This window comes from Symphalangus syndactylus, chromosome 19 (assembly GCF_028878055.3).
Source record: "Symphalangus syndactylus isolate Jambi chromosome 19, NHGRI_mSymSyn1-v2.1_pri, whole genome shotgun sequence".
Lineage (NCBI taxonomy): Eukaryota > Metazoa > Chordata > Mammalia > Primates > Hylobatidae > Symphalangus > Symphalangus syndactylus.
The window spans coordinates 26,654,005-26,681,444 of NC_072434.2; the positions used below are offsets into that span (position 1 = coordinate 26,654,005).

Below are 27,440 nucleotides of genomic sequence, written 5' to 3' on the forward strand. Positions count from 1 at the left end.
ATAAAATAAAATAAATATCCAGTAGTCCATACTAATATAAAAAAGTAAATAGGGGATAAGGCATAGCTCTTTCTTACTGAAGAATTCTAATTAATAAATGTAGAAGGAAAGAGAAAAATATGAAGTCACCATTAGGCAAACACTACAGTAATAATTGTGATTCCTCAATGAGTACTAATATTAGGGGTGAAAGTTTGAGGAGAACAAGTATAATTGTGTGCTTTTGACATGGCTCCCTAAAATAGTTAATAACTATGAAGGGAAAATTTGTAACTTTATCATGGAGAAATCTGGGAGGGACCATCTTAACCAAGGGATCAGGGTAACCATAATCAATAAAGATGTTTTCCTGTTGCCTTTCATATGATGCACTAAGAAGTTACTTTGGTATTCCTGCCAACATGTCTAATCATGTGAAATACTGAGAGCATCCTATAAAATGACTGCCTGAAACTCTTTAAAATTTCAAGGCTTTAACAAAGAATGACTGAGGAATTAAAAATTTATTTTAAAACATTTTAGCTTAACTTGAGGGGGTTTTAAATATTTGAAGATAGTATTTTGACTGGAGGACTTCCCCCAGCAAAACCTTTATGAAAATATGTATTTGGAAGAAAAGAAAGGCCAGCAAATGTCAGGTAAAGCAATGCTTTGTTCTCTTACTGCCTTGAACCCAAATTCCAAGCAGAACTTTTAAGGATCTGAACTACACCAGACAGAAGCCTTCAATGTTTCTCTGACCATTAGGCTAATGAACTCAGATGCAAATTAGCCATGAGATCTTCCTTGTCTGTTATGCTCCGGCATCCACAATCTCCAATTTGAAACACTGTGATAAGGGAAAATAAAAATATATTGTCATTTGTCATCACCAGAAAAGATGGACTGAGAAAGACCACAAGGCAGGAGGAAAGCAAGGAAGGAGGTAATGACAGGAAGACAGGAAGACTTTGTTTGCCTTTAATCCTAAGCTCCTCACAGAAGCCCCAGGGAATCAGCTGTTATGCGGGAGGAGGGGAAAGTTTCTTAAAAATAATAGGGATTATAATTACCACACTGACTGCAAGAAAGCAAAAAAAAAAAAAAGAAAGGTGGGGAAGCATGCTTAAATGAACTATTTTTAGTTGCCTTGGAAGTTTCACACTCAAAAACTGTGACAGAGAACTATATTTTGTAACCTGGCAAATCTAGTTCACCTCACCCTCCTCCTTAGGTGGATAAAATAGGGTACCAGTGAGGATGAGAGGCATTTTGATTTCCCTTTAGAGTGAAACACACACACACACACACACACTCACACACACACACAGACACACACAATTTAAAGTCTTAATGTATTTAATTGCTATAAATTTGCTAATTGTTAGTTGGCATATAAAACTTGAACTTTATTTAATATAACTTTCTTAAATCTGAGCCTCTATTTTCATGAATAGATTAAAGTATGTTTTTGAGTGGTTGCAGTCAGATTTGAAAGTATTAACAGACTTCTTTTGCAAACCCCACGTCTCCTTCCCACTCCTACAACCCCATACCACCAGCTATCTGGTGACTTTCTGACTGCAGCAAGGTGGGGAAACACCCTTTATCAATGGGTGTGTAATGGGTCCATGACTCATTCTGGTCTCATAAACTTCTCAGGTAGACAGTGTAGCTACTCATTATCTAGCTGCTGACAACAGCTAATGTCATCTTCTGGCAAGCTTCCTGGTGAACCATAAGTCCAATGCCTACTGCTTGTTCTGAGGACACACATCTGCCCTACTTACTACTTCACAGAGCTTTTTTATGAATGGGCTCCTGGGATCCAACTACTTCTCAGTCATCTCTGATTGGCTGTCTAGTTGCATCATTCTGGTGTCTCCTTAGGCTCCCTCAGGTAACCTTTGGGGCATATCCATTATCTCATCAATGGATGTATGAGAAAGATATATACAGACACTATCTATGGCAAACTCTCATCTTCCTCTGTGTGTGTGGGGGGGGGCGGGATGCTTGTGGTGTGTGTGTGTGTGTGTGTGTGTTGGGGGAGGGGGCAGGATGCTTGTGGTGATTCTTATCTGGCTAACTCAACCAATTCTTTTAACCTACTTCATGCCACTGCATATCCCCTCCATAGGCTGCTGTTCAGCTAACTATGTCCTGGGAAGAAATGTGGAACTTCCTGCTGCGTGGATTTCCAAACATGGAAAGGCCTTTTTCTTATTTCTATTCCATATCATTCCCTTTCTTTCCTCTGTAGGATATGAATTTCACTTCATCAGAATACTACATAATGGTTAATACTTGCTCTTCTAAAACTCTCCCACCTTGCACTATTCTGCTCTAACTTACATGGATCTTCATGGCCATAGTATTAGTTTTCTAGTGCTGCCATAGAAAACTACCACAGACTGGGTGGCTGAAACAACAGAGGTTTATTTTTTCACAGTTCTGGAGGCTAGGAGTCCTAGATCAATGTTTGGTTTCTCCCGAGTCCTCTCTCCTTGGCTTGCAGATGGCTGTATTCTCGCTGTGTCCTCACATGGGGTTTCCTCTGTTGCGCCCACGTTCCTGATGTCTTTTGTGTGTCCAAATTTCCTCTTCTTAGGAAGACACCAGTCAGACTGTAATAGGGCCCATCTCAACAGTCTCAATTTAATCACGTCTCAAAGGGCCCATTTCTAAATACAGTCATATTCTGACATACTGGGTGGGAGATAGGGCTTCAACATATGAATTGTTGGGGGACACACTTGGCTGAAGAACACCCTGGAGGTGGGGACACCATGGGTTCTACTGAAACACATTTACCAACTGCTATTGTTGCCACTGTGCAAACAATTCTGCCATTTCCACAGAAGCCTGCTTCTTTAATCATGGGAATTAAGAAAGGTGATATGTAATCCCCAGTTGTCCTTTCTCCATTTCTCCTGTGGCAACAAACAAACAAGAACAAAAAAAAACCTACTACAAGGCTGGAGATCTGAGTGGAGGTAATCCCAGGAAAGGAAAATAATAGTCATAGTAAATAATAAAAAAGTAAGTTCTTAAACTTACTTTTTATAAAATATAAAGCAATGTGTATTGAAAATCTATATGGAAAGGCATTTTGTTAGATGTATCCCAAAATCTATTTGACTGAGAAATGTTTCCCTAAGCAGACTCATTAAAAGGTCAACAGGTACAAGTATTCTGTTAAACATATTTTGAGGAATCTGGATGTTGACCCTTGTCTGGCAGTCCCATGCTTGGAAAGCATTTAATAGCTCAGCATTCATTATTAAATTAGATCTAAATATATCTGCTTTATTTCCTTAAGGCTGTCTATGCTCTAGTACTAATTTATTTCTGTATCCTTATCTCTCATGATTCTCTTATATATAGCATGTACTCCAAATTACATGATCCTAAATATACTTTGTGGTTTCCGCCTTCTACATCTTTTTTTTAATGCTATTTCCTCTGCCTTCCTAGAAGGTTTTGTTAAATCAAAAATTCTATCTCTTCATGAATATTTTTAATCTCCTTAATTTAGTGTGATTTCTTCCTTCTATGAACTTGCATAGATTTTACTACATTCTGCCAGAGCAGGTATTATACATTTTTCTTTACTTATGAGGTTGTAATTTCATTCAATGTAGAGAACACATCTTGCTTATCTTTAAACCTTCCGTAATGTTTTTCACAACATGCATCTTCAATAAATATTAGTTAAATAAATGAAATGAAAGATGCACTAAAGATTGAGATGATTTATTCTTTGGGTCTATGCCCGGGTTCCAAGTAGTTTATGAACCATATGCATTTATCTGCTCTCTCTCATGAGACTCCATTGATACAATGAAAAAGAAATTTTTAATAAATTATAAGCTTTTATCGATGAAAAATAAGTAGAAAGAGTGAGAATTGAATGAATTTCTGGGAGATGGAAAGTAAACAAAGCAATATTTTCTGTTGGAAATCACAGCCCAGACTTCTTTAAAGGGTGATATAGTAAGACAAAAGGCCTGTCCCTGGTGAAGCTTTGGGGTACAAGGTGCCTAGAAAAAGAGGGCAAATATTAATTCAAGTTATGTGTATTGAATGATGACATACACCTCTTTCATTAATCACAGTACTATTTCCCTGCAGTTAAGTCTAGCCAGACACTTATCATTCGGAAAAAATAAAACTTTTAGAATAATTTAAAGAAAATGAAGTCCACCTTAGCAGATAATTTGGAGCTGGGTTCCAGTTCTCTATAATCTGGTATTTGAGAGGCCCCAGACTGAGTAGTCTAATTTCTTCTTGCTTTCTATGAGGTAAAAACCTACCATTTAACAAATCATATTCATAGACAAAGAAATCCATTCAATATCCTTATATCTTGTACTCAAAATTTGAAATATGGCTTTTGTTATTTGCTGAATATCAGCATGCAGGATGAGATGAGAGAAATATATCCAGCCAAAGGAGAGCAACTACTTCTGTTCTGTTGTACGGAAATTGTTTTGGGTCTATAGCAAAGGTTGGGTGTTACTTACACTCATTAGTAAACATAGATTTTTAAAAAAATCAAAACTATAATATTTAAAAGGAGAGTCAAATATATATTTTGGAAACAAGGAGAGTTTCAGTAAGTGAAAACAAAGTACATTAAAAAGAGATTCAAGTATGTATTTGAAAAGTAGAGTAGTATAAACAATAATTTAGAAGACTATATTGAAGTATTATAAAGGGTGGTGACGATTGTTCGAAGGAATAAAATCTTATGGATTTTGTTTTTGTACAGGCTTAAATATTTAACTTAAATTTCTGTTGAATATGATTCTGGAGGTGCTGATTTTCTCTTCAGTATTAAGGGGATAAAAGGGCCATAACAAATAAATACACAAATCCAGAATAAGATAATGATAATTATTATTCCCAGCAAGATTCAAACAGAACAGGAGTTGTGGTGGAGAAATGGAGAGGAAAGACCTGTTGAAATTAAAAGAGTGATTGCTGAAATTAAAAAAAAAATTGTTTTGGAAGACAATGTCATAGAAATATTGAGGATTTTAGATAAAAATGCAGAGTTGGAATATACAAACAAAAAGACTAGAAGCACAGGAGATCAATCTAGAAGAGATGATATTTGCTTTGGTAGCAGTTCCACCAAGAGAGGATAGAGAAAATGATAGAAATTATAAGAGAAGAGGAGAGACTCAAGTCTGTAAATTGTTAGGGTCTCCTTAGTGTGAGTCATAACAAATAAAAAAGAACCACTCTTAGATACTTAGCATTGCCAAATTATAAAACACTAATGATGAAGAAAATTTTCTGAAAAGAGGAAAAAAAATTTCAGTATTGATTAGAGTTTTTAAACTTTAGACAAGACTACCCATTGCCTAGTTTTAAGTATAAAGAGAAATATAAAGGAATATAGAGAGTCACAGAGTCATTGGGAAAGCAATAAAGTTACTCTCTATGTTAAACTTGCATAAAAAATTCCCACTACCACACCAAGCAACTAACCAGATAAAGCTTTGGCCTCTAAAAGCCCCCAGAACACTGCTACCTCTACCAGCCAACCACTGCAACAAAATGGATGCCTCCCACCCTGCCTGTTTCCTCCCTTAGCTCAATTCCAAAACTAACGCCTACATTTGTATCTGACTGATGGAACCCAGGCCATATGTCTGCACCACAGCTAGAACCAATGATTCCTAAAATTTACCACTGAAAAGGGTCCAAATTAGAAAAGTCAGGCACTCAGTCTTCACAAGAAATTGGAATAAATTAAAAACAACATATAGAATGGAATGCATCTGTTTTTTCTCCCAGCTGGAAAACAAAATCATAAACTCCAATAAAGAGTTTATGATAAAGCAAATTAAAACATGCCATAATATAGAGCAATAAGTAGTCAGTAAGTAAAGATAAATTATTTGAACATTCTTTCTGGATAACTCAGGGAACTGCAGATAAGGTCATATAATTGAAGCCCTCCATTTGACTCTCAGTGAACTCTATTGCAATCAACATAATAATGTAATCACTTCCCACAGGCTCTCTACTTTAAACCTGAAGTCATAGACTTATAGCTAATAAGCAAAATACAAATATTTACAACTTCAACGATGTTCAAGATTTAACAAATAAATATTGAAATAAAAATGAGAAGATATGGAAATGAAGAGGGTAGCTAATACCATCCCCAAGTTCCAAAATAGAAATCAAGACTCTGTCTATAGTTAGTGAAACATAATTTTAAGTGTGGTAAGTTAAAAAGTACCTGGTAAATCAGAGATTGCCTATGAAACAAATTCTACCAGTAGATAGGTTTTATTTGGCTGCCAACATGATGTCAACATTTTTTTTTCTTTCGAATTGTTTTCTTCGAATTTGCAGTTCAGTAGACATCCAACAACCAATTCACCACAAGTTTGAACACTCCTTATTGTCCTATATCTGACCTGATTCATGTGTTTACTTTACTAAATTTGCTCTGTAGACACTAGAGTCAGAACATTGCAAAATAGAAATTAAAAACAGCAATATGATTATATAAGCAACTGTGGGGAAATCCACTGTGAAAAAATTCTTTTATATCTTACAGGAGGAGGTCAATAGGTAGTACCTACAATAATAGGGTAGTAAATGTGGTAACATATTATTAAGACATACCTTAAAACTCTTTGAAGTAAGCTCAGGATTTGGAAACAGTGTTTTCAGTTTTTTTTTTGGTCAAAATTTAAGCTATGAATGAGAAAATAGCATTTAATGAAGAGTTAAAACATTATTATGGTTTGGTCATTTATTTAGTCATTTTGTAAATAATCATCATATGCATCCATACCATGTAAGGTACCGTGTTAGGACTTCGGGAAATATAAGCTTGAATACATTGTGATCACATATCAGACCAATAGTCTGATTGATAGACAATTACTCAGACTAAGTGCAGGCAGGATACAATTTAACACTGCTTTTATAGGTATTTGGAATATATTACAAATTTCCCCTAATGGATTTATTTTACTAATAAAGATTCTTTTCAGTTATGGTAAGATTAACTACTTGAGAAAAAATCAAATGACAACAAGGAGAGACAACAAAAATGTCCTAGTTATAATAATTTTAAAGGGCAAATGATAAAATGTAAATAACAGAAATGGGAGCTTCCTAAGTTCCTACACGTCTAAGTATTAATATTTATGGAATATACCTTGCCTAGAAAATTCACTACAATGTTTTAAACTAAAGGTACAGATACAGCAATGTAATGTAAATGCACAATGGCACGAAGCACTTGAACAGAAGCTAAGCATATGGTATTCACTAAGCAAGCAGGCTGTGATCTGTGAGAGAGAGGGGAAAGTACAATGTAGCTATAAAATTTTATTAATGCTGAAGTAGAACAGTTTAAAATCAGTGAGATATAACTTATTGAATAATGGAGTTAAAGAGCTGAGAATGCAGCTCCAGTATTACAAGTGAATTTATTTTTTCACCTGACAGTTTAAAAAGTAGATGAAAAGTCTTAACACAATTTTAGGGTATTTTTTGTGTGTGGTGATAACAGGGATTAAATGAACACTTCAAAAAACCCGTTGGAGTTATTGAAGGAGAAACCAACGTTAAGGGCAGTGAATTTAAGCTGCTTTCATGTACAGTCAACCTTTAAAATCTAACTTTTGCACCTTTTTTAATTTCTCATTGAAGTAGATACCTTTCAAAATGGTGTTCATTGTTTATGATCACTGTCAATAATGCTTGGAAACCATTTAGCATTTTCCTATTCTCTCCACTTTTGACGGCCATTTTTCTTATCCTGAAAATGGCAAACAGCTTTCCGGTTCCCTCTGGTGGTAGAAAATTGATTACCATGCTTTATATTGTGTCTGCAACTTTTAATCTTAGAACTCAGATTTCTAATTTGATGCTTAGTGACCTACAATGTTGGCGCAGTTCCGCTATTCAAGAATTGGAATTCATAAGCATCTTCCTAGTAGACCGAGGTGTCTTTTTTTTTTTAATTACTTCTATCTGGAGTTCTCAAGTACTTTTCTTTCTAGATATTCTGCATCTGTACAGTCAGTTCTATCTTCAGACTTACAAGAATAAATGTTCATATAATACAAAGTTATGTGCTAGCTGTTTATTTTGTAAACTCACCTGTTTTGGAAGCTTCTGTGTACCCCCACATACCCCCGTACCATCAATTATATTTATCTTTCCAATGAAACAGGCTATGATTTGTCAGAATTACTTATTTCACCTACAGTGGCTAAACTGTAGATTCCTAACATTGATAGTAAAAGCAAAATTGTAACATCATTTAAATATTTTAATTTTTAAATAAAGTTTGCAATAATTGTGAAATAATGTAATTCATGAGTGCAAAAAAAAACACCCTGGGAAGTATACAAACAACAAACTGATTGCAACCAAATGGACATTATTTCCATAGATTATAGAATTAAATAAAGTGCATTAATTTTAGTCAGATTTAAACCTTTTGGTGACTTATTTTAGACCTTTAAAATCTCCTTGCAATCAATATAGTGAGTTAATATATTTTCTTATGTTCTTCAAAATAGAATATCATAAAGAAATTTATATTTAACTCATTAATCTTATTCAAGTACAAACAGGAATGAAATTCTTTCCCAAAAATGTCAAAATATTTCTATAGTTACGTATATGCAAAAATTTCTGTAGTTATATATATGTAAACACTTTTACTACATAGTGGAGAATGAATTATATATCAAAGTTATCTTGTGACAAGGTGCTCTTTATTCCCATTGATGCAAAGATAACTTAGTTTGATAATAAATATAAATATATAAAAGTAACTAATATGACAATCTGTGTCAATTTTGGTGAATCTGAAGTAAATTATTTATCATCTGTTTAGCTACATTATTTAAGATCAAAGAGAACAAAATGTACTAGCAAACTAAATCAAAGGATTACAATGTAGAGGTGCTTAAAACAATGCTGTGAAAGAGGTAGACTCCCACTAATGATTATATTTTACAACTTTAAAGGCAGTGCTTCATAACACCAAGGCTGTTCTTTAGTTTACCTCTAGTGTGATGGCATTCTTATATACATAAAGAAAATATGAAAATCAAAAAAAATAAATTCTACTTTCTAAATGAATTTCACAAAAATATACAGGTTCATAAAAACATAAGAAGTCATCAGTATAATAAGATTTTGTGCTATTTCATTAAAATGGGACTACTTTACTGAGCAGGGTAGTATAGCATATCCTGAAATAAGAACAGAGTATGCAACATATTAAGACTTCAATATATTCTATCTAGGACAGGAAATTCCAATTAAATCCTTTATTTCTCCCTTTGGAAAAACTGATGTGGGGAAACTCTTAAAAACAAAACTATATAAGGTTCTTTTACTTCATCAGAGGTCTGTATTGAAATACATTTCTGCAAAGAGCAGATCCAACTACTTATTAGCAAACAGCCCTTATTCCACTTGGTTGATTATTTTAAAGTGCAGTAGACTAATATGTGAGTTAATTCTTTCTGCCAAGAAATACCCATTTGCCTTGAAAATGCAATCATGGGTAAGTGAGAAATATGCAACTCTTGTTTTAAAAAATTGTCCAAATTGATTTACACACAATCCAAAAGTTAATGGAACAAATAATATCTTTACCTTGGAAACAATAAACAGAAGGGAACAAACATACCTTTTTTGCGGTTTGTTTTTTTCTAACCAATACTTACTATGCTGAGAGGAACCTTCATGTTGCCCCAGGTTTGGTGATTATAACCCAAAACTGAGGACAAAAATGAGTGAAGTATTTTATTTGCTAATCTTCTTCCCCTTCTATAAAAAGAGATGATCAGAGAGGGTGACAGATAGAGGAGCACAGTGGTTATGCATCCACTCCCAGCCCAGTGAGGTGAGGTCCAAAAAAATTACTTATTACTCATGGAAAATAGGATGTCTGCCTGCAGTAGGAACTAACATCTCATTTGCCAGTTAGACATCTGCTTATGTAGTTTCCTGAGATTATTTGAACACAAGGGAAAAAGGAGAAGGAGATGGCAAGTCAGGGAGATGACAAGTGAGGGAGTAGAGACTGCTGTGGAGCAGCCCACACTCTTGCGCGTGAGTTTCCTGAAGCACAACCGATAGTTTAAAAAGGTTTGACCTATCTTTCTAGTACCCCATCTACTCCACAAAGTGAGGCAGCTCAAGAAGCTAGAGTCTGTAGGGTGTACCGTTAGGAAATAAGGAAGAGTGGAATGCAGTTTCTTGCTTACCATTGGTGTCATACAGAGGCCCACCTCTCACTCCCCAAAAAACATTTACATGTCTCTATAAGATAGGCATCACGTGGTTACCATCTTCAAAGAGAACAATGATGACAGTTAGAATTAGCCTAGAGAGCAGCGATAGCCCAGAGAGAACAAGCCTGAGCTGGTAAGATTGGAGCTTCAAATTTGATAGGCCTGGGTTGGATTTAAATGGAGCTCCAAAATGATTTTAAAGAAATGGGATCTAAAATATTATTACATGATAGGAATGGGAGATCTGAAATTGCATGGCTGAAGGCTACAAAGTCATGGAGTTTGTAATTTATTTACTTCACTAGACTGCTTTTTTCCTTTTTCCCAAGCAATCAACTTGTCTTCCAATATCCTTTCCTTTTAATTTTTTTCCAGTAAGACATTTGTTGAGGGCATAAAAATGTCAAGAATAACAGACACAAGCTTCTTTTCCTTCCAAAATGTCTCATCAAAAATTTTCTAAGGCTCTCATGACTGGTATTGGGTATTGGGTGCTTGAACTCTACAGCATGCCCCTTTATTCAGAGGGACTAGAGACCTAAGGGATTCTTTCTTTCTCTTCTTTCCTTTGTTGCCCAGGCTGGAGTAGCTGGGATTACAGGCATGCACCACCACGCCCAGCTTTTTTTGTTTTTTTTTTTTTTTTTTTTTTGTATTTTTCGTAGAGACAGGTTTTCTCCATGTTGATCAGGATGGTCTCAAACCCCTGACCTCAGGTGATCCACCCTCCTTGGCCTCCCAAAGTGTTGGGATTACAGGCATGAGCCATCGTGCCTGGCTGGGATTCTTTCAAATATTAAACATATACTATTCTTCTGTACTCCATTTGTTTTTTTTTAATATAATGTTTCATCTCAATATTCTACTATTTTTTTCCTTTTTTTAAAATCCAAGATCATTAAAAGCAGCTGTAGCTAGCAATGATTTTGAAAACAAATGTGGACATAAACTTGGCTAGGAAGGATTCTTTACTATTCAATTACCAGTCAATATAGTAGAACAGTCTCACAAGAGGATGAAGTAGATAACACATTATACTATTTTAGAGGTTGGAGTGTACCTCAAGGTTAACAGTTAGTAAATACACAAGCCTCTTATTTCCCCTAAATGTTCATTTAATTGCTGTAGACACATCTCAAATCTTTATTAAATGGTTTTTCATAATTTTCAATGAGCTTCCCATTCTATGCTTTTTGTCCATATTTCTTGTGTTTTTACTGCTGCTATTTTTATCTAATTATAACACTAAATTGATATAATATTAAATTCACTTCATGTCCATTAGTCATTATGAAACTCAGTGGTTTTTTTTTTAATTCTAATGACACATTTATCATAGAGAAAGTAATTCATTAGACCTAAAAATTATTCTGGTGAAGGCAAAAGGAATTATATAATTAGAAAAGCAGAACATTTAGTAATTGAGCATGAAGAACATTGTTAGGTTATTCTTTGTTCATTTAACAAAACATATATTAAGCTCTTCCTCTGTGTCAGAACCGATGTCACGTCTCGGGGATATAGTGGTAAACAATACATGATCCCTTTTCTCATAAAGCTTATTTCACAGGAAAGCAAGATATTAAGAATTACTTAACACAATTTAATGTTACAGTGTTATGAAAGGAGAAGTACACTACAGCAAAACTGAGGAAGTAATGATTAAGCTGAGGGTCAAGAATGGATATGCCATAGGAGGTAGAGAGAAAAGTATTAAATCCTAGACATAAGAGACAGTGTCTTGTTCAGGACAAATTAAAGACTTCTAATGGCTGATGTGCATAAGAGAAAGCAGACGGAAGTAACAGATGAAACCTGAAAGACAGTCATAGAACAGGTGAGCAGGGCTTTGTAATGACAGTTTTTCAAAGTTTAACTTTATCAAATGAAAGAAGGAAGCCCTTTAGCATTTTCAATGGCAGAGTGACATGAAATAATTTGAGATTTTGAAATTTACTCTTATTACATTACTATAAAAGGATTTGTGAAAGCATTCACTGGAAACAAGGAAGTGAGATAGGACTTTTAAAGGTATAAGAATCGATGATGGAGGAAGGAATAAACAAATAGGTGAGTACAAGTCACACCTGGGTGATAGAATTAAAGGATTTGCTGCTATAAGAAGTTTGGAAATGCACTATTTATTTATGTAATTATTTCTCCTTCATTCAAAATCAATCTTGAATTAAGTCTACCCAGATATAAAAAGTAAGATATAAGAAAAATAGAAAATTGGGATAGAACTGTAAGCTGAGGACAAATTAATGATTTTTGGACAGATCTATAGGACGTAAAATGTCCTGCGTTACTAATAAAGGTACAAAAACTTGGCATTTAATATCCTAGTAGCCTGAAGAATGGAAACAAAACAGCAGCAACATTTACACTGAATATTGGAGCTCCTCAGAACTGACGTCCCTGAACAAAGTGCTGACTTTTTAGCCAGAGTGTCTGGGTTGAATTATTTTATCTACCCATGCTGGCAACATCGTCAAAGCCATTGAACCTCAGTTTCTTTTATCTGCGAAATGGGGGTAAAAGCATATATCTCATAGATTACCAGGACAATAAAATTCTTTCACTAAATAAATATTTTTGAACATCTGCTATGTCTTAGAACATGTTCTAGTCACCAGAAATCCTCCAGAAAACAAGGTAAACAACAGGGCTCAGTGGTTCCACTGCTACATTCTGCTGTGATTGGTGTTGGGTGAGATGTTGTGGCAGAAATAAAGAGTAATTAGCATGCAAATGAAGATATAATATGTTGCTAACATAAAGATGTCAATTTCATCCAAATTTATTATTTTAATTCCATCCCAACAATCATATAACACATTCTTTTTTAAAATAGTTAAGCTGATTTTAAGTTTATATGATAAAATGAAGCAATGAGACAAGCAAGGAAAATTTTCAAGGACAATAATAATGAGGGGATTATCTTATATACTTAAAAATCATGTGCAGTAACAATCATTGAAATAGTGTGCTATTATTGAATACATAGAGAAGAATCAATTAACAGGCTAGAAATTATATGTGCCTCTAATACAGGCACAGATAATTAGGAATTTGGTGTTTGACAAAGGAGTTATTTTAAATTAGTGAGTAAAATGATAGATTATTCAATACATTGAGTAACTGGGTGGATATTCAAAAAAGTTAAATTCAATACATTCATCATAGAAATGGAAAAATGATTACTTTCTGCCTAGAGAAAATATTAGTCATAAAATATTAGTAAGTAGGGGATAGGGGAAGCTCATATAATGTAGACCAAATGCTGCCCTGAAACACAGCAAGGAAGCAGTGAAAAATATACAAACAAAAAGCTTAAATTATTAGTACCAATCATGGTGGAGTTTTTTTGCCTTTTTGCCATGCATTTTATTTTTTATTTATTAGAAAATATTTCAGATATTCAAAAGGTGTAAGAATATCATCGTGAACACCCATGTACCTAGTATTCCAGATTAAAAAAAATAAACATTCCAAATGTTTGTGAAACCTCACATACACCATGTCTGTTTCACATCTCCTCTCTTTTTCTAGGACTTAGTTTGCTATAAAGCTGAATCTGCAGACTATTATTTTATCTAACATTTTATATTTAAGATTTCCCCATGATGTCTTGTAAGCACTGGGACTTGCATTTTCACTGTTATCTATATGGATATTTATTTGTTTGTTTACCTATCCATGTTTCTTGTGGCTAAGAATATTTAAGGTTGTTATATATTTTTCTCTTCCATTAGCAAATTTTTCAAGTCTGCCTTCAGAACATACCCAGAATCTAACATGATCCAAACCATTATCATCTAGGTGGATCATTGCAATAACCCCCTCACTGGTCATTGTCCCTTCTTCAATCTGTTTTCAACAAAATGACCAGAGGGATTTTATAAAATATGAATCAGACCTTTTGTACTAGTCTTCAAAAATCTCCAATGATTGCCAAGTCATCCCAATGAAAGGTCAAAGCCATAGTACAATTATTTATAAAGTCCTACATGATCCCTCCTCCAAGCTAGTTATCTCTGTGGCCCCATTTTCTTCCTCTCCCTGAATTCCAGCTAAACTCGCTTCCCTGCTCTTCCTTAGCCACATCAAGCATTAACTCTGTCTCAGGGAAGTGCTTGTAGCTACTTCTGCCTGTAATGGTCTTCTCCCAGACCTCTCTTGCCTTCTTCAAGACTTTTACTCAAATATCATCTTTTCCCTAGTCACATTATTTACATTTTATTCTACCTGCTAAAATATTAGCTCCCTTTCTGCTTTATTTTTCTCCCCACAATTATCACCTCTAAACACAACACAATTTGCTTTTTCTTGTTTATTGTTGGCCTTCTCCCACTAGTGGCTCTATGAGACAAGACATTTTTACCTTTTTTGTTAACTGCCATAACCTTTGAATCTAAAGCCTTTCTTTACATTTCACGGGTGCTCAATAAATATTTTGTGTATTAGTTAATGAGTGGGGATTGGATATACACACCAGCATTAGATGTAATATTGATGTCTAGCATTTCTCAGGCAAATAACATGCGATGAAAATAACAAAATTTGTGTATTGACAATTAGATTAATTTAGAGATTCCAGGTTAACTATTAGAGGTTTTGAAGAAATCATAAAGAAAAAAAAAATTCCAACGAAATGACATCCTAAAAAATGATGTTGCCTGAGGGGCAATGTGCCAGTATAAAATAGCAAGGCAATAAGCAAATTGCTTAAGAAAATTTATCTGAACTGTCCTTGTCCAATTCCATCCATTTCTGTTCCCTTCCAAGTTACCACATTGTGCTCCCCTGTCAGCTTCTGGAATTAGATTTCTAATTCTCTTGAATAGCTTTTAGTACCCTTGCATGACAATTAGTTGACCTCATGCCGGCTTTTGGATCTCAAACAAATACTGATGAATTACAAGCACCATCTCATACATTTTCAGCCTTTCAGATAGATTCTGTTTTTGCCAAGTACCATCTTGCTCAATAGTAATGTAGTACATAACAAAAATAACTTTATTTTTATCTGCCAAAGGGAACGTTTTTTCCACCAGGGACAATCATTCTTAGGAAGTAGTAGCTAGATGTAGTCATATGCAATCAAAAATCAAAACTGTTTTTTGTTGTTGTTTTCCTATTTCAAAAATAGATTAACATTATGGAAGAATGGGCACAGGTTTTAAAAGCATTATTGTTTAGTAAGTCAACTAGGTTTATTTAAAATAGCTCTGGAATTTAGCAATGAGGAAGATGTAACATCAGAGTAATATTGGCAGCTTACATTTACTGTGTGTTTTCTCTGATCCCAACATCTCCCAAGTGATTTATTTGTGTTACCTCATTTTATCTAACCCAGTGAAGCTGATACTGTTTTTCACTGAAGAGATAAAGAATCACTGAAAAGTTACATAACTCACAAAAGATGTAGTGTTTGGCCAGGGACGGTGGCTCACACCTATAATCCCAGCACTTTGGGAGGCCAAGGCAGGCAGCTCGCCTGAGGTCGGGAGTTCAAGACCAGTCTGGCCAGCATGGTGAAACCCCATCTCTACTAAAAATACAAAAATTAGCCGGGCATGGTGGCAGGTGCCTGTAATCCCAGCTACTCGGGAAGCTGAGGCAGGAGAATCGCTTGAACCCAGGAGGCAGAGGTTGCAGTGAGCTGAGATCGTGCCATTGCTCTCTAGCCTGGGCGACAAAGCAAGACTCCATCTTAAAAAAACAAATAAATAAAAAACAAAACAAAACAAAAAACGATTATAGAGTTGGGACTCAGATTAGACAATCAAACTCCAGGGCCCAGGCTCTTAACTCTTTAAGCATACTTAAGAAGGAATGAGGCAGAAATGAGGCATACTTAGAAAATATAGATATTTTTTAAAGCTTATTGACAATTTGAAAATATCAATAGATGTTACCTTCCTAATAACCCTTTAGACAATACTCAGTTTAAAATGGCTTTTTAAAGTCCTAAACATGGTTGTAATGTCTTGTGATCTGTTTTGATCTATTAAGAATCTATTAGAGATTATGATAAATTATTGTGCTTTTTATATATTTATCATGTTGCTTCTAAAATGTGCTTTTTTTGTAGAGTTCATAAGCGTTATTCAGCAAAGGTAAATGAATTTATTATATAAAATGAGAAATAACCTATTTATATATTCATTATGAATTTCTCATAAATTGAATTTTTAATATATTTCTAAAGCCACTGAGTTAGGCGGGCAGTGCAGAACATTCCAGAACAAAAGACATTGCACTTTTTGTGGTAAACTTATCTTCTTTGTAAAAATACTTTTGTGGGATGTCTTTTGGAAATTTAGTCAGTTCAGGCTGTTATTACAAATTACCACAGCTTGGGCATTTTATAAACAACAGAAATTCATTTCTTACAGTTCTGGAGGCTGGAAATCCAAGATCTAGGTGCCAACATGATCCAGTGCTGGTGAGGGCCCCCTTCTGAGTTTTTAACTGCTGACTTGTATTTTCACACGGCAGGACGATAGCTCTTTAGCATCTTTTTAAAAGGCACTAATTCCATTCCTGAGGGCTCCACTCTCATAACCTGACTGCCTCTCAAAGGCTGCACTCCCAAATACCATCATAACGGGATTAGGATTCCAACATGAATTTTGTGGTTACAAAAATATTCAGTTAGTTGGAGAGACCCTTACATTTAGCACAGAAAAGTGTCTTTTCGTGACTGCTATACAACTGGAAGAAAGTTATTGCTATGATGTGAACAAAAACTAAAGGTATATTTTCTATAAAATCAAATTGATAAATTGAGATAAATTTGTAATTTTAAGTATAAAGCAAAATAAAATACCTACAGCAGCCACTCAGGTATCATAGGTAAGATAATATTGGCCATATTATGGAGACTGTAAAACAAATTTTAGAAGATATGTATGATAGGATATATATATATATATATATATATATATATATATATATATAGAAAGACTAAAATCCTATATCTCATTGATTCATTATGAGAGTAAAGCTTTTCATTAGCTGGATCTTGAAAAACTCCCACTTTCTAGAAAACTACCATTTCTCAAGCATATATATATATATATATATATATAATTAATTTCAAAATTTTTGTAGAAACTCTTGCGTATAATGTCATCTTCAGACTTCAAAGCATTACTCAGATGCTTCTTTGGATTGTGCTTGCCAGTTCTTACACAGTTGAGAAACTGTTCTATAACAACTGTTTTTTAACCACATTCACTGTGTTTTCTTTTTGTGTGTGTGTATGTGTGTGTGCCTGTGTTGCAGAGAAGGCCAGCAATCGCCAGAACAATGGCAGAAGATGTACGGTAGATGCTCCGGGAATGAAGTCTACCACATTGTTTTGGAAGAAAGTACATTTTTTGCTGAATATGAAGGAAAGAGTTTTACATATGCCTCTTTCCACGCACACAAAAAGTATGTTTCTGCCTCAGAGAAAAATTGAAATATCAATCAGTCAAGTATATCATGTGAAAATAGTTTTCAAAAATAGAATGCGTATTGTGTTCATGTGTTTAGGCATTCCAGAATTTTTGTCACAATATTCCCCAATGTTGAAACATTTGAACCCTGGTGTCTGTATGGTCTCTATAAGACAGTCAGGAGTAAATTACAATTTAGTAGAAATATTTCATTTAGCAACTTTTAAAGTCTTTTTAAAATATTTTAATCCATTAAGAATTTACAGACACATGAAAATCTTCTTTGCAGATCTGAATTTTAAGATGTTGATTAGGAACTAAAACAAAGTAACATTAATATTTCTAAAAACTATACGTTTGAAAAAAAAATCTCTGATGGTGGCCCTTGTTTTGGCCTGAGAAATAAGTTAAAAAAAAAATAAAACTACCTTCCAATTCAAACATAGAACTTTTTTTTCTTTTCCTTTCTGAAAAAAAAAAAAGGATTTACTTAAGAAATAAAAATGTATGCATATAATGAAAATAACATATTATCTGTATTAAATGTTTTAATGTGACACATTTTGGAGGATTTACAATACACCTATATAGTCTACTAACTAATCTATTATGTAATGTACAGGAACCCCCAACTTATGATGCTTTGACTTACTATTTTTTGACCATGATGGTACAAAACAGTAGCCATTCAGTAGAAACCATACTTCCAGTGTCCATACAATCATTCTATTTTTCACTTTCAGTAGAATATTCAATAAATTACATAAGATATTTAACACTTTATTATAAAACAGGCTTGGTATTAGATATTTTTGCCCAACTGTAGGCAATGTAAGTGTTATGAGGATGTTTAAGGTTGGCTAGGTTGAAACTATGATATTCGTTAGGCTAGCTGTATTAAAAGCATTTTTTATTTAACAATATTTTCAACTTATGCTGGGTTTATCAGGACATAACTCTATCATAAGTCAAGGAGCTTCTGTATTCTACTTTACTTTTTTTTTCTGACTAAGTGCATACCTATTTAAGACTATTTAAAAATATATATTTTTTCTAAAATTTAAAGTAAACCAAATATGATAAATTCAGGGACCCTGGTTCTCTGTCAGGTGACATGGGTAAGTTTCTTTCCTTTGGCCAATAGTTTTAAGCTTTTTATTTTTTTTTTTGACCAAAGTAAGAAATGCTGTTTATGTTTTTTGACCAAAGTAAAATTGTTGTAAAAATTTGCAAAATAATATTACCCTTAGTGTATACATGCACTCATGTTTCTTATGTTCTTCCATTCATTTTCATTAAAATGTAAATTTATAGTGGTCATAATCAGCTAAATTGGTTTTACAACACACTAAGCACATAGTTTATTTTCCTGTAAAAATGAGGATCTTGAACTTCTAGGATAATTTAAAGCTTTAAAATGCTATTATTTAAAGCTTTTATTTTCCTCAGCCTTACAATAATTTACTAATTTTCTAACAAACTCTTATTTTTTTTTTTTTCACTTAAGGTTTGGCGTCTGCTTGATAGGTGTTAGGAGGGAGGATAATAAAAACATTTTGCTGAATCCAGGTCCTCGATACATTATGAATTCTACAGACATATGTTTTTATATTAATATTACCAAAGAAGAGAATTCAGCATTTAAAAACCAAGACCAACAGAGAAAAAGCAATGTGTCCAGGTCATTTTACCATGGACCTTCCAGATTACCTGTACATAGCATAATTGCCAGCATGGGTAAGTATAAACAAATTTGAAATATAATTAATTTATTCCTAAAATAAAAAAGGTAAATACAAGTGAGTTTCAATTTTTATTAAAAGTTTAAAGAAAATTTCAAACATGCTGCATTTTACAAACTAGGTATGATTAGGTATACAAGACAACAGCTCTAAGTTGTGAATTTTTTTAAAAGTAAGATATTAGCCTACTTTGGTGGCATGTGTCTATAATACTACCTATTCCGGAGGCTGAGGTGGAAGAATTGCTTGAGCCAGGAGTTTGAGAACAGCCTGGGCAACAGAAAAAGACTCTGTGTCCAAGAAAACCTCAATCTAAGATATTACAAAAACACAACCAACAATCATTTTATATTTCTCATTATGTATTAAGCACCATAGGCTTTTATATTTCTTTTGTAAGTTCTCTTTGTAATTATCATCAACAGAGGCTATTTCAAATATTCTTCATTTTCTCAAAATTCTCTTTCCATCTCTCACCCACTCTCACCGTTGAACTTGGCTTCTATGACACAGAAGAAAAAAAGATAAAAGAAAAAATACCTCCATGCAATAAGAATTTCCTTACAGTTTGGCTACCAAACCATCTACAAACTTACAAACATTTAGTATCTGTCACAAGGAAAATGTGTCCTTTTTAACTAATACTGATACATTCATTTATTCCACGAACCACGCTCTTGTTCCTTCTCAGAGACTTTACTCTTTAATCCCTCCTCATTACCTAACTTCATTTTCTATTCAGAATCACTGGCTGATCTCTCTCTCTCTCTCCCTCTGTGTGTGTGTGTCTGTGTGTCTCTGTGTGTGTGTGTCTCTTCATATCTCTGTGTGCACGATACACATGTAACTTTGAACCTTCTGTGATAACAACTTCAGAGACAAATTTCTCCAAAGTGTTGTGTTTAGTGGCAGGCTTTAGATTTTACTGTTGTCCTATGTCCATGATTCTACCCAGTTCAATCTGACACCTGCAGTCATATCACTGAAACTATTCAGGCAAGGTCACCATGCCCCTCTTTGTCACTACATCTAATTGATTGTCTTCGCAGTATATGACAAGAATATTGACCATGTTCTTCCTGAAACACTCTAATGCCTTTCTTTCTGCATTGTGCACACTGTGCACATTCATTTTCCTTGTGTGGTCACATCTGTTCTCATGGATTCAATTGTCCATAAACTGATTATTCCTTTATCTAAAGCATTAACTCAACATCTCTTCACAGCAACAGGAACTGTCTACTGGTTATTTCTATCTGAGAATTTTGCGGAAAAAACTAGCACAGCATATTCAAATTAAACTGATCTCTACACTCTCATTCAACACCATTTTTCTCCTTCTCCTTTTTTTTTTTTTTTTTGCTAAAAAGCAGATGACAACATTATCCTTTGATTTGTAAAGTCACCATTCCGACTTTTCACCACCCGCTCTTCTCATACCTCATAGTTAACCAAATTCTATTAAATCTGATCAGTAAATAGCCCCTAGAATCATTCAGTTTTTTTTCCATGTCCACCACTAACATCATCATGGTCTGTGCCTCCATCCTCCTCTCCCTGAACTGCAGGATCAACAACCTTGTCTTCTTTCCATGCCTCCAGCCTTGCCACTCTACACTTAATTCGCCATCCTGCCACCAGAGTAAAAATTTTTAAATATTATTTTGATAGTATCATTTTCCTAAACAAATCACCTGCTTTATACTACCCATTGGAAAAAAAGTCTAAATTCTAAAGTGCAACTTAACTTATAAATAGGATAACCATAAGTTCTTGTTTGCATTAGGCAATCCTAGTTTTCTTAGGAATGTTCCAGTTTCTTAGGATTGTTCCAGTTTATATAATTGTCCTGATGTAATTATTAAAAGAACACCCTTTTACTCTGCAGTATCCTAGTTTAGAAAATAAATTACTTCATCATTTTCTTTATAGGCTTTTTATTAATGATATTTTCTGACTTTTCTAGCTCCACATTTTACCTCCCCTTTGCTGCTCTCCTAAGCTCCAAACATACTCACTTTCTTTCAATCTTCATTATATATATTTTTTTCACCAATGGGCCTTAAAACATTAAGTTTCCTCTGACAGAACTATTCCTCACACCCCAACATTGCCTAAGTAACGACTTCTAATTCTTTATATCTTAGTCTAAATATCACTCCCTCCAAACATTATTCCATGGGTCTACCTAGACTTTCTTAGGTAATCCTATTTGTCGTTTACATATTTTTATTCTACAGTAGCAATATTCATTTTTAATGTCTTCAAAAAGTACGCATTGTGTGCCTAATATGTACCCAAAAAAGTATTTATTGAGCACCTAATATGTACCAAGAACTCTCATAAGTATTTCTGATATAACATTAGTGAATAAACAAACAAACATCCTTAGTTCATAGAGTTTACATTCTATTATGGAGAAGACAGGCGATAACCAAAGTACATATAAAAAATAAGTAAATTACTTAATATGTTAGTGGGTTATAAGTTATAAAGGAAAAACTAAAAGAAAACAGAGCTAGTATAGGAGATAATTAATTTTGGGAGAAGCAGATTTTAAGTGAAGTGGTTAGTAGACCAGAAGGTGATGTTTGAGCAGATACCTGAAGGAAATGAGGAATTAGTCCTGTGGAGGTCTGGAGAAAGAGATAACAGCTGGCACAAAGGCCCTAAAGTGAGAGCCTGGCTGGGGTTCTCCAGGAACAGTAAAAGGGCCCTTGTGCCTCAAACACAGTGAATGCTAGAAGAGTAGTAGGAGATGAGGAGGAACAGATAGAAAGAGGCCAGATCCTGTTGGGCTTATTTAAGTTCATATGAGGATTGCAGCTTCTACTCCCAGTGAAATGGGAATTATTGCAAGGCTTTATGCAGAGCCATTGACCTGATCTCACCTATGCTGAGTGCTCAACTCAGGCTGCTGTTGAGAATAGATGGTTTGGAGCAAGGATCAGACTATTTTCAAGTGGAAGTGGCAAGAAGGAGAAAATTCTGTTTGTACTTTGAGGATAATCAGGATTCCTTAAAAAATGAAATTGAACTGTGAGAAAAAGAGAAGTGTGAAGAAACATAAGGTTTTTGGATTAAGCAACTGGAGAAAGGGAATGGCCATAAATTGAGAAGAAAGGCTAGGGGAAATGCAGGTTTTTGGGGGGTACAGGGAAGATAAAGAGTATTTTGGAACACCTTGAAGATGTCTAACAGAAGTTATATGTAAGAGTCTAGATTTCAGGGGAGAGAGAGAGATAGGCTGAAAAAGTAAATTTTTTATTTCTGATCTTATGTACTGTATTTAAAGCCATAAGGCTGAATGAAGTCATTGAGGAAATGAATACAGGCAGGAAAAAATAAAAGACAAAGAACAGACCTCTGCAGTATACTAAGATTACGTATTAGGGGGATGAGAAGAAACCAGCAAAGGAGACCAAAGAGGAGCTACTGGCAGGCTAGTAGGAAAACCCAGTGAGTGTGGTGTCCTGGAATCAAAGTGAGCTAAGTGCATCAAGACAACACCATGGTAAGCCATGTCAAATGTTACTGATAGGTCATTACATAAGGACTGAGAAGTGTCAATTGACTTTAGCAATGCAATGATCATTGTTCACCCTCATAAGAGCTGTTTCAATGGAGTGGTGGTGGACAGTGATAGATTGGACTGCGTTTGGGAAAGAACGGTAGAAGATAAATTAGAAGCAGTAGCTCTGGACAGTTCTTAAAATGTCTGACTGCAAAACGGAGAAAAGAAATGGATTTGTAGCTTGTGTTGAAAGTACAAGCAAGTAAGTAAGTCAGAGAGATTGAGGGTTTGTATAATAGACGGTATATAATTATAGGCCATGGAACTTAATTTAAGCAAGGAAGTGAAAAGATGTATTTTGGTTAAAAAAGACTGAAAGGAGAATGGATTAATCGATTCTAATTCCAGTGAAAATCAAGAGGGAAAGAGCTGGAAAGCCAAGGTACAGGTGTCAAAGAGTGAGATGCCAGAAGGAGAGATGATATGCATCAAGTAATAATTACAAAAGCTAAGGTGTGGCCATGAGAGTGAATGACTGAAGAGTGATAGTAGAAAAAGCCATTACTAGAGAAGAGGACAAAGAGTTGAGTCTGGAATGTTGGAAGGATCATCTATGTGTATGGTGAAACTTCCAAAAATCAGGACAGACAATGTGGAGAGACTATTAATGATGCCCGAGTATATTCAGTTGCATAGGTATAGATATGGGGAACATGGAGAGTTTAACTTAAGCAGAGTTCTATTTTGTCAAGAGGATGGAATGAAGCAAAAATGTATCAAGGGATCAAGGGGTATATGCAAGAAAATAATCCTAACGCTTAAACATGGAATTTAAGATAGGTAAGAAGAGAAGAGAGAGCATCAAGGGAATGAGAGAGACAAACTCTTGTATCATCAGTAGAATTGAAGTTCCAGCATGGTAAAATCTTAGCTAATGTTAGGAAATCAGGGAGAGTGACCTGAACAAACAAGAAATAGTGGTGATCAAAGGGTGAATGCATAAAAATGTGTGCAACATTGTTTTTATTGGTTATAACAAGGTCTAAAAAATCACTATGGAAGTGAAGGGCTGAGATAAGGTAAAAATTTCTTCAGTTCATGATATTATAATGAGGAAGAAGGTTGGAAGGTCAGAGGTTTGAGGAAAGTAGAATTTTAAATAGTCATGTGCTGCATAAAGAATTCAGTCAATGATGCACGGCATATACAATGGTGGTCCCATAAGATCGTAATACCATGTTTTTACTGTACCTTTTCTATATTGAGATTACCATTGTGTTAGAATTGACTACACCATTCAGTACAGTAACATGCTGTACAGATTTGTAGTCTAGGGGCAGTAGGCTATACCTATACCATATAGCAGTAGGCTATACCATATAGCCTATGTACCATATAGCCTAGGATAGTAGGCTACCTCATCTAGGTTTATGTAAGTATGATGTTTGAATATCTAAGAAATCACCAAATGGTAGATTTCTCAGAACATATCCCCCTTTTTAAGCAATGCATGACTGTAATTGTTTCAAAGAATGGGACAAAGCAAAGACTAACATCTTTTAGAAGGATGACCAGGTGCCACTGAGTGCATAAATGAAATGAGTAATTATGAAATATGATGTCATTCATCGTTATTTTCTCCAGAAGGAGAGGAACCTCAATTTTTCATAAATGGATATTAAAATTAATTTTTAAATTTCAATAAGATTCACAAAAGGAATTGCTTCTTCCGCCTTCTATTACTTGAGTGCCTCAAGTATTCAATAACCTTAAGCCACTTGGGCCTGGGCTTGCCATTCTTACTGCCTCCAGGTACTTCCATGACTTGTGTGTTCCTTATTGTATTTCAGGTCAAAAATCAAATGTCTTAACTTCACAGTGGCCTTCTTTCCTATCAAATAAAAATTCTGTTCCTCTCTCAGCATGTTACTGATCATTATCTACAATTACCCATTTATTTGTCTACTTGCTACATACATCTTGTAGAAACTTTGTCTTCTCTACAGATCTCGAGTACCTGGAACAGTGCTCCCCATATGTGGCACTCAGTAAATATTCATTTTGATACACAATAAGTCTAACATATTAGTAGTTCTGATATTTTAAAAAGTGGTCACAAATCAATTACAAAAATATAGCTCAATAGAAAAGAGAAGGGCGCTTGAACCTGGGAGGAGGAGTTTGCAGTGAGCCGAGATTGTGCCACTGCACTCCAGCCTGGAGGACAGAGCGAGACTCTGTCTTAAAAAAAAAAAAAAAGAAAGAAAGAAAAGAAAAAGCAAAGGGGGGAAAGACATAATGAAAAATATGCAAAATGGACATGGTCAACAACAAAAGAATAAATTTTAAATAAATATATAAATTGAAACATCAGGGTATGCTTTTTCACTTTAGATTTCTATATACTTCAGGATTTTACAAATCTTATGTTTTGTGCTATAGAACAACACTCTGCAAATACACTTTTGTGCAAATAGAGATTTTCTTGTTCAGGAAAATGCCTGCGTGCAAAAGAAATATTTAGCTATCAGAACTAAACATACACCACAGGCATAAATATATGCTCTCTCTATATATATTTATTATGTTCATTATATTTCATATTTCATTTAACCTTCAACACTAGTGATCAATATGGCAAACGCCTTGATAAATTTTCATGTTTTATTGTTTTAGGTACTGTGGCTATAGACTTGCAAGATACAAGCTGTAGATCAGCAAGTGGCCCTACCCTGTCTCTTCCTACAGAGGGAAGCAAAGAAATAAGAAGACCTAGCATTGCTCCTGTTTTAGAGGTTGCAGATACATCATCGATTCAAACATGTGATCTTCTAAGTGACCAATCAGAAGATGAAACTACACCAGATGAAGAAATTTCTTCAAACTTAGAGTACGTTCAGATACTCTAAGGTGTAAGATTACTGGGTTTTGTGCTAATGTCCTTAAGTATTTTCTTTAGGTACCTTCCCAATAGGTAAGGAGCTAATGATCTTTCGTTCTAAACATCCTAGAATCATTCCTATATGCTTCTACCAAAACACAGTGCTAGTAGCCAGTATCTCTTTTGACTGCAGAGCATTATAAGCCCTCAAGTTTCTGGCTTCAACATATATTTCCAATCTCATTTTGCTGTTAATTATCTTTTATCATCAAAGAAAAAAAAATCAGTGTTCCCAAGATATAAACTTCATTTTCATAATTGTATGGTTTTTATAGTATATTGTACTTTATACTTCGAATTTACCTTATTGCACATCCATATTGAAGTTCAATCAATTATTCAATGAAATGAAAATACAGCCCCCTCCATTAAGCTTTCCTTATCTCAGTGTTCAGCATTTTCATACACTATGCATTAATTATTTTAAATGTGTGAATAAAAGGAGTACTGTTTCCCTTTTCTAGGCTTCCATAATAATAGAGCACCAATCTATATAGTGTTAATCACATTGTAGCTTGCAGTAGAGTTTGTTTACATGTCTTATTCCACATATTAAATTGTCATTCTTCAAGAAAACACAGCAGTCCACAGCCTTGACTGTGGAGTACTAAGGACATTGTTTGCCATGCCAGTTCCACTTTATATCGGTTGTGTACAAGTGACTTTAATTAAAAAAAAAAAGAAAACTTGCGGCTGGGCAAGGTGGCTCACACCTGTAATCCCAGCACTTTGGAAGGCCGAGATGGCAGGATCATTTGAGGTCACAAGTTTGAGACAAGCCTGACCAACATGATGTGGCTGGTCTCAAACTTTACTAAAAATATAAAAATTAGCTAGAAGTGGTGGCGTGCGCCTGCAATCCTACCTACTTGGAAGGCTGAGACAGGAGAATCACTTGAACACAGGAGGTGGAGGTTGCAGTAAGCCAAGATCCTGCCACTGCAGTCCAGCCAGGGCGACAGAGTGAGACGCTGTCTTAAAAAAAAAACAAAAAAAAAAAACTAGCGTATAATTTATTTACCTGTAAACGAGTGTAATTACTACTTCAGAAAGCTATGTGGTGATTAATTGAGATAATGAAGAAAAAGTGCTTATACCAAAACAATGTTTTGTGCAGAGTAAGCATTCAATTAGTATTAATTACTATTAGTCGTAGTATGGGTAGTAGTGGCATTGGTAACATAATTTCTAACATTTCTTCCAGTGTCTTTCATAAAATGTAAATTCAAGTAATGTTGAACTAAGAAGAACTTCAATATCATTGAAGCTTGAAAATATTCTTTGTTTTAATTTCTTACACTTAAAAAAATATTGTAAGAAAGGTTGATGTACCCACAAAACCAAATCTACTCTTCAAAGAAATTAATGGTCAAAGTCCTCAAATATACTTGGAATCTAGGATGGGAACAGGGATAGGTTTGGCAACCAGTGTCTTCACAGGAAACAGTGTTTTGGAGTGCAATTGAAATTCTTTCTTTACACTTCTTAAAAAATTGAGAGGTAAAATATTTTTTTTAT

At 34.6% G+C, this 27,440-nt stretch overlaps 1 protein-coding gene across 5 annotated transcripts in view; it reads left to right on the top strand.

The window, feature by feature from the left end:
• The window catches only part of KCNT2 (potassium sodium-activated channel subfamily T member 2), a 398,329-nt gene that overhangs the window by 256,214 nt on the left and 114,675 nt on the right, over nt 1-27,440 (top strand). For 4 of the 5 annotated variants that reach the window (XM_055233859.2, XM_055233862.2, XM_055233861.2 and 1 more), the window contains exons 15-17: nt 17,571-17,720; nt 19,233-19,462; nt 25,658-25,871. In XM_055233859.2, coding sequence (XP_055089834.1) covers nt 17,571-17,720; nt 19,233-19,462; nt 25,658-25,871 — 594 coding nt within the window. The remainder of the gene's footprint in view (nt 1-17,570; nt 17,721-19,232; nt 19,463-25,657; nt 25,872-27,440) is intronic. The other variant, XM_055233866.2, reaches the window with a different exon arrangement.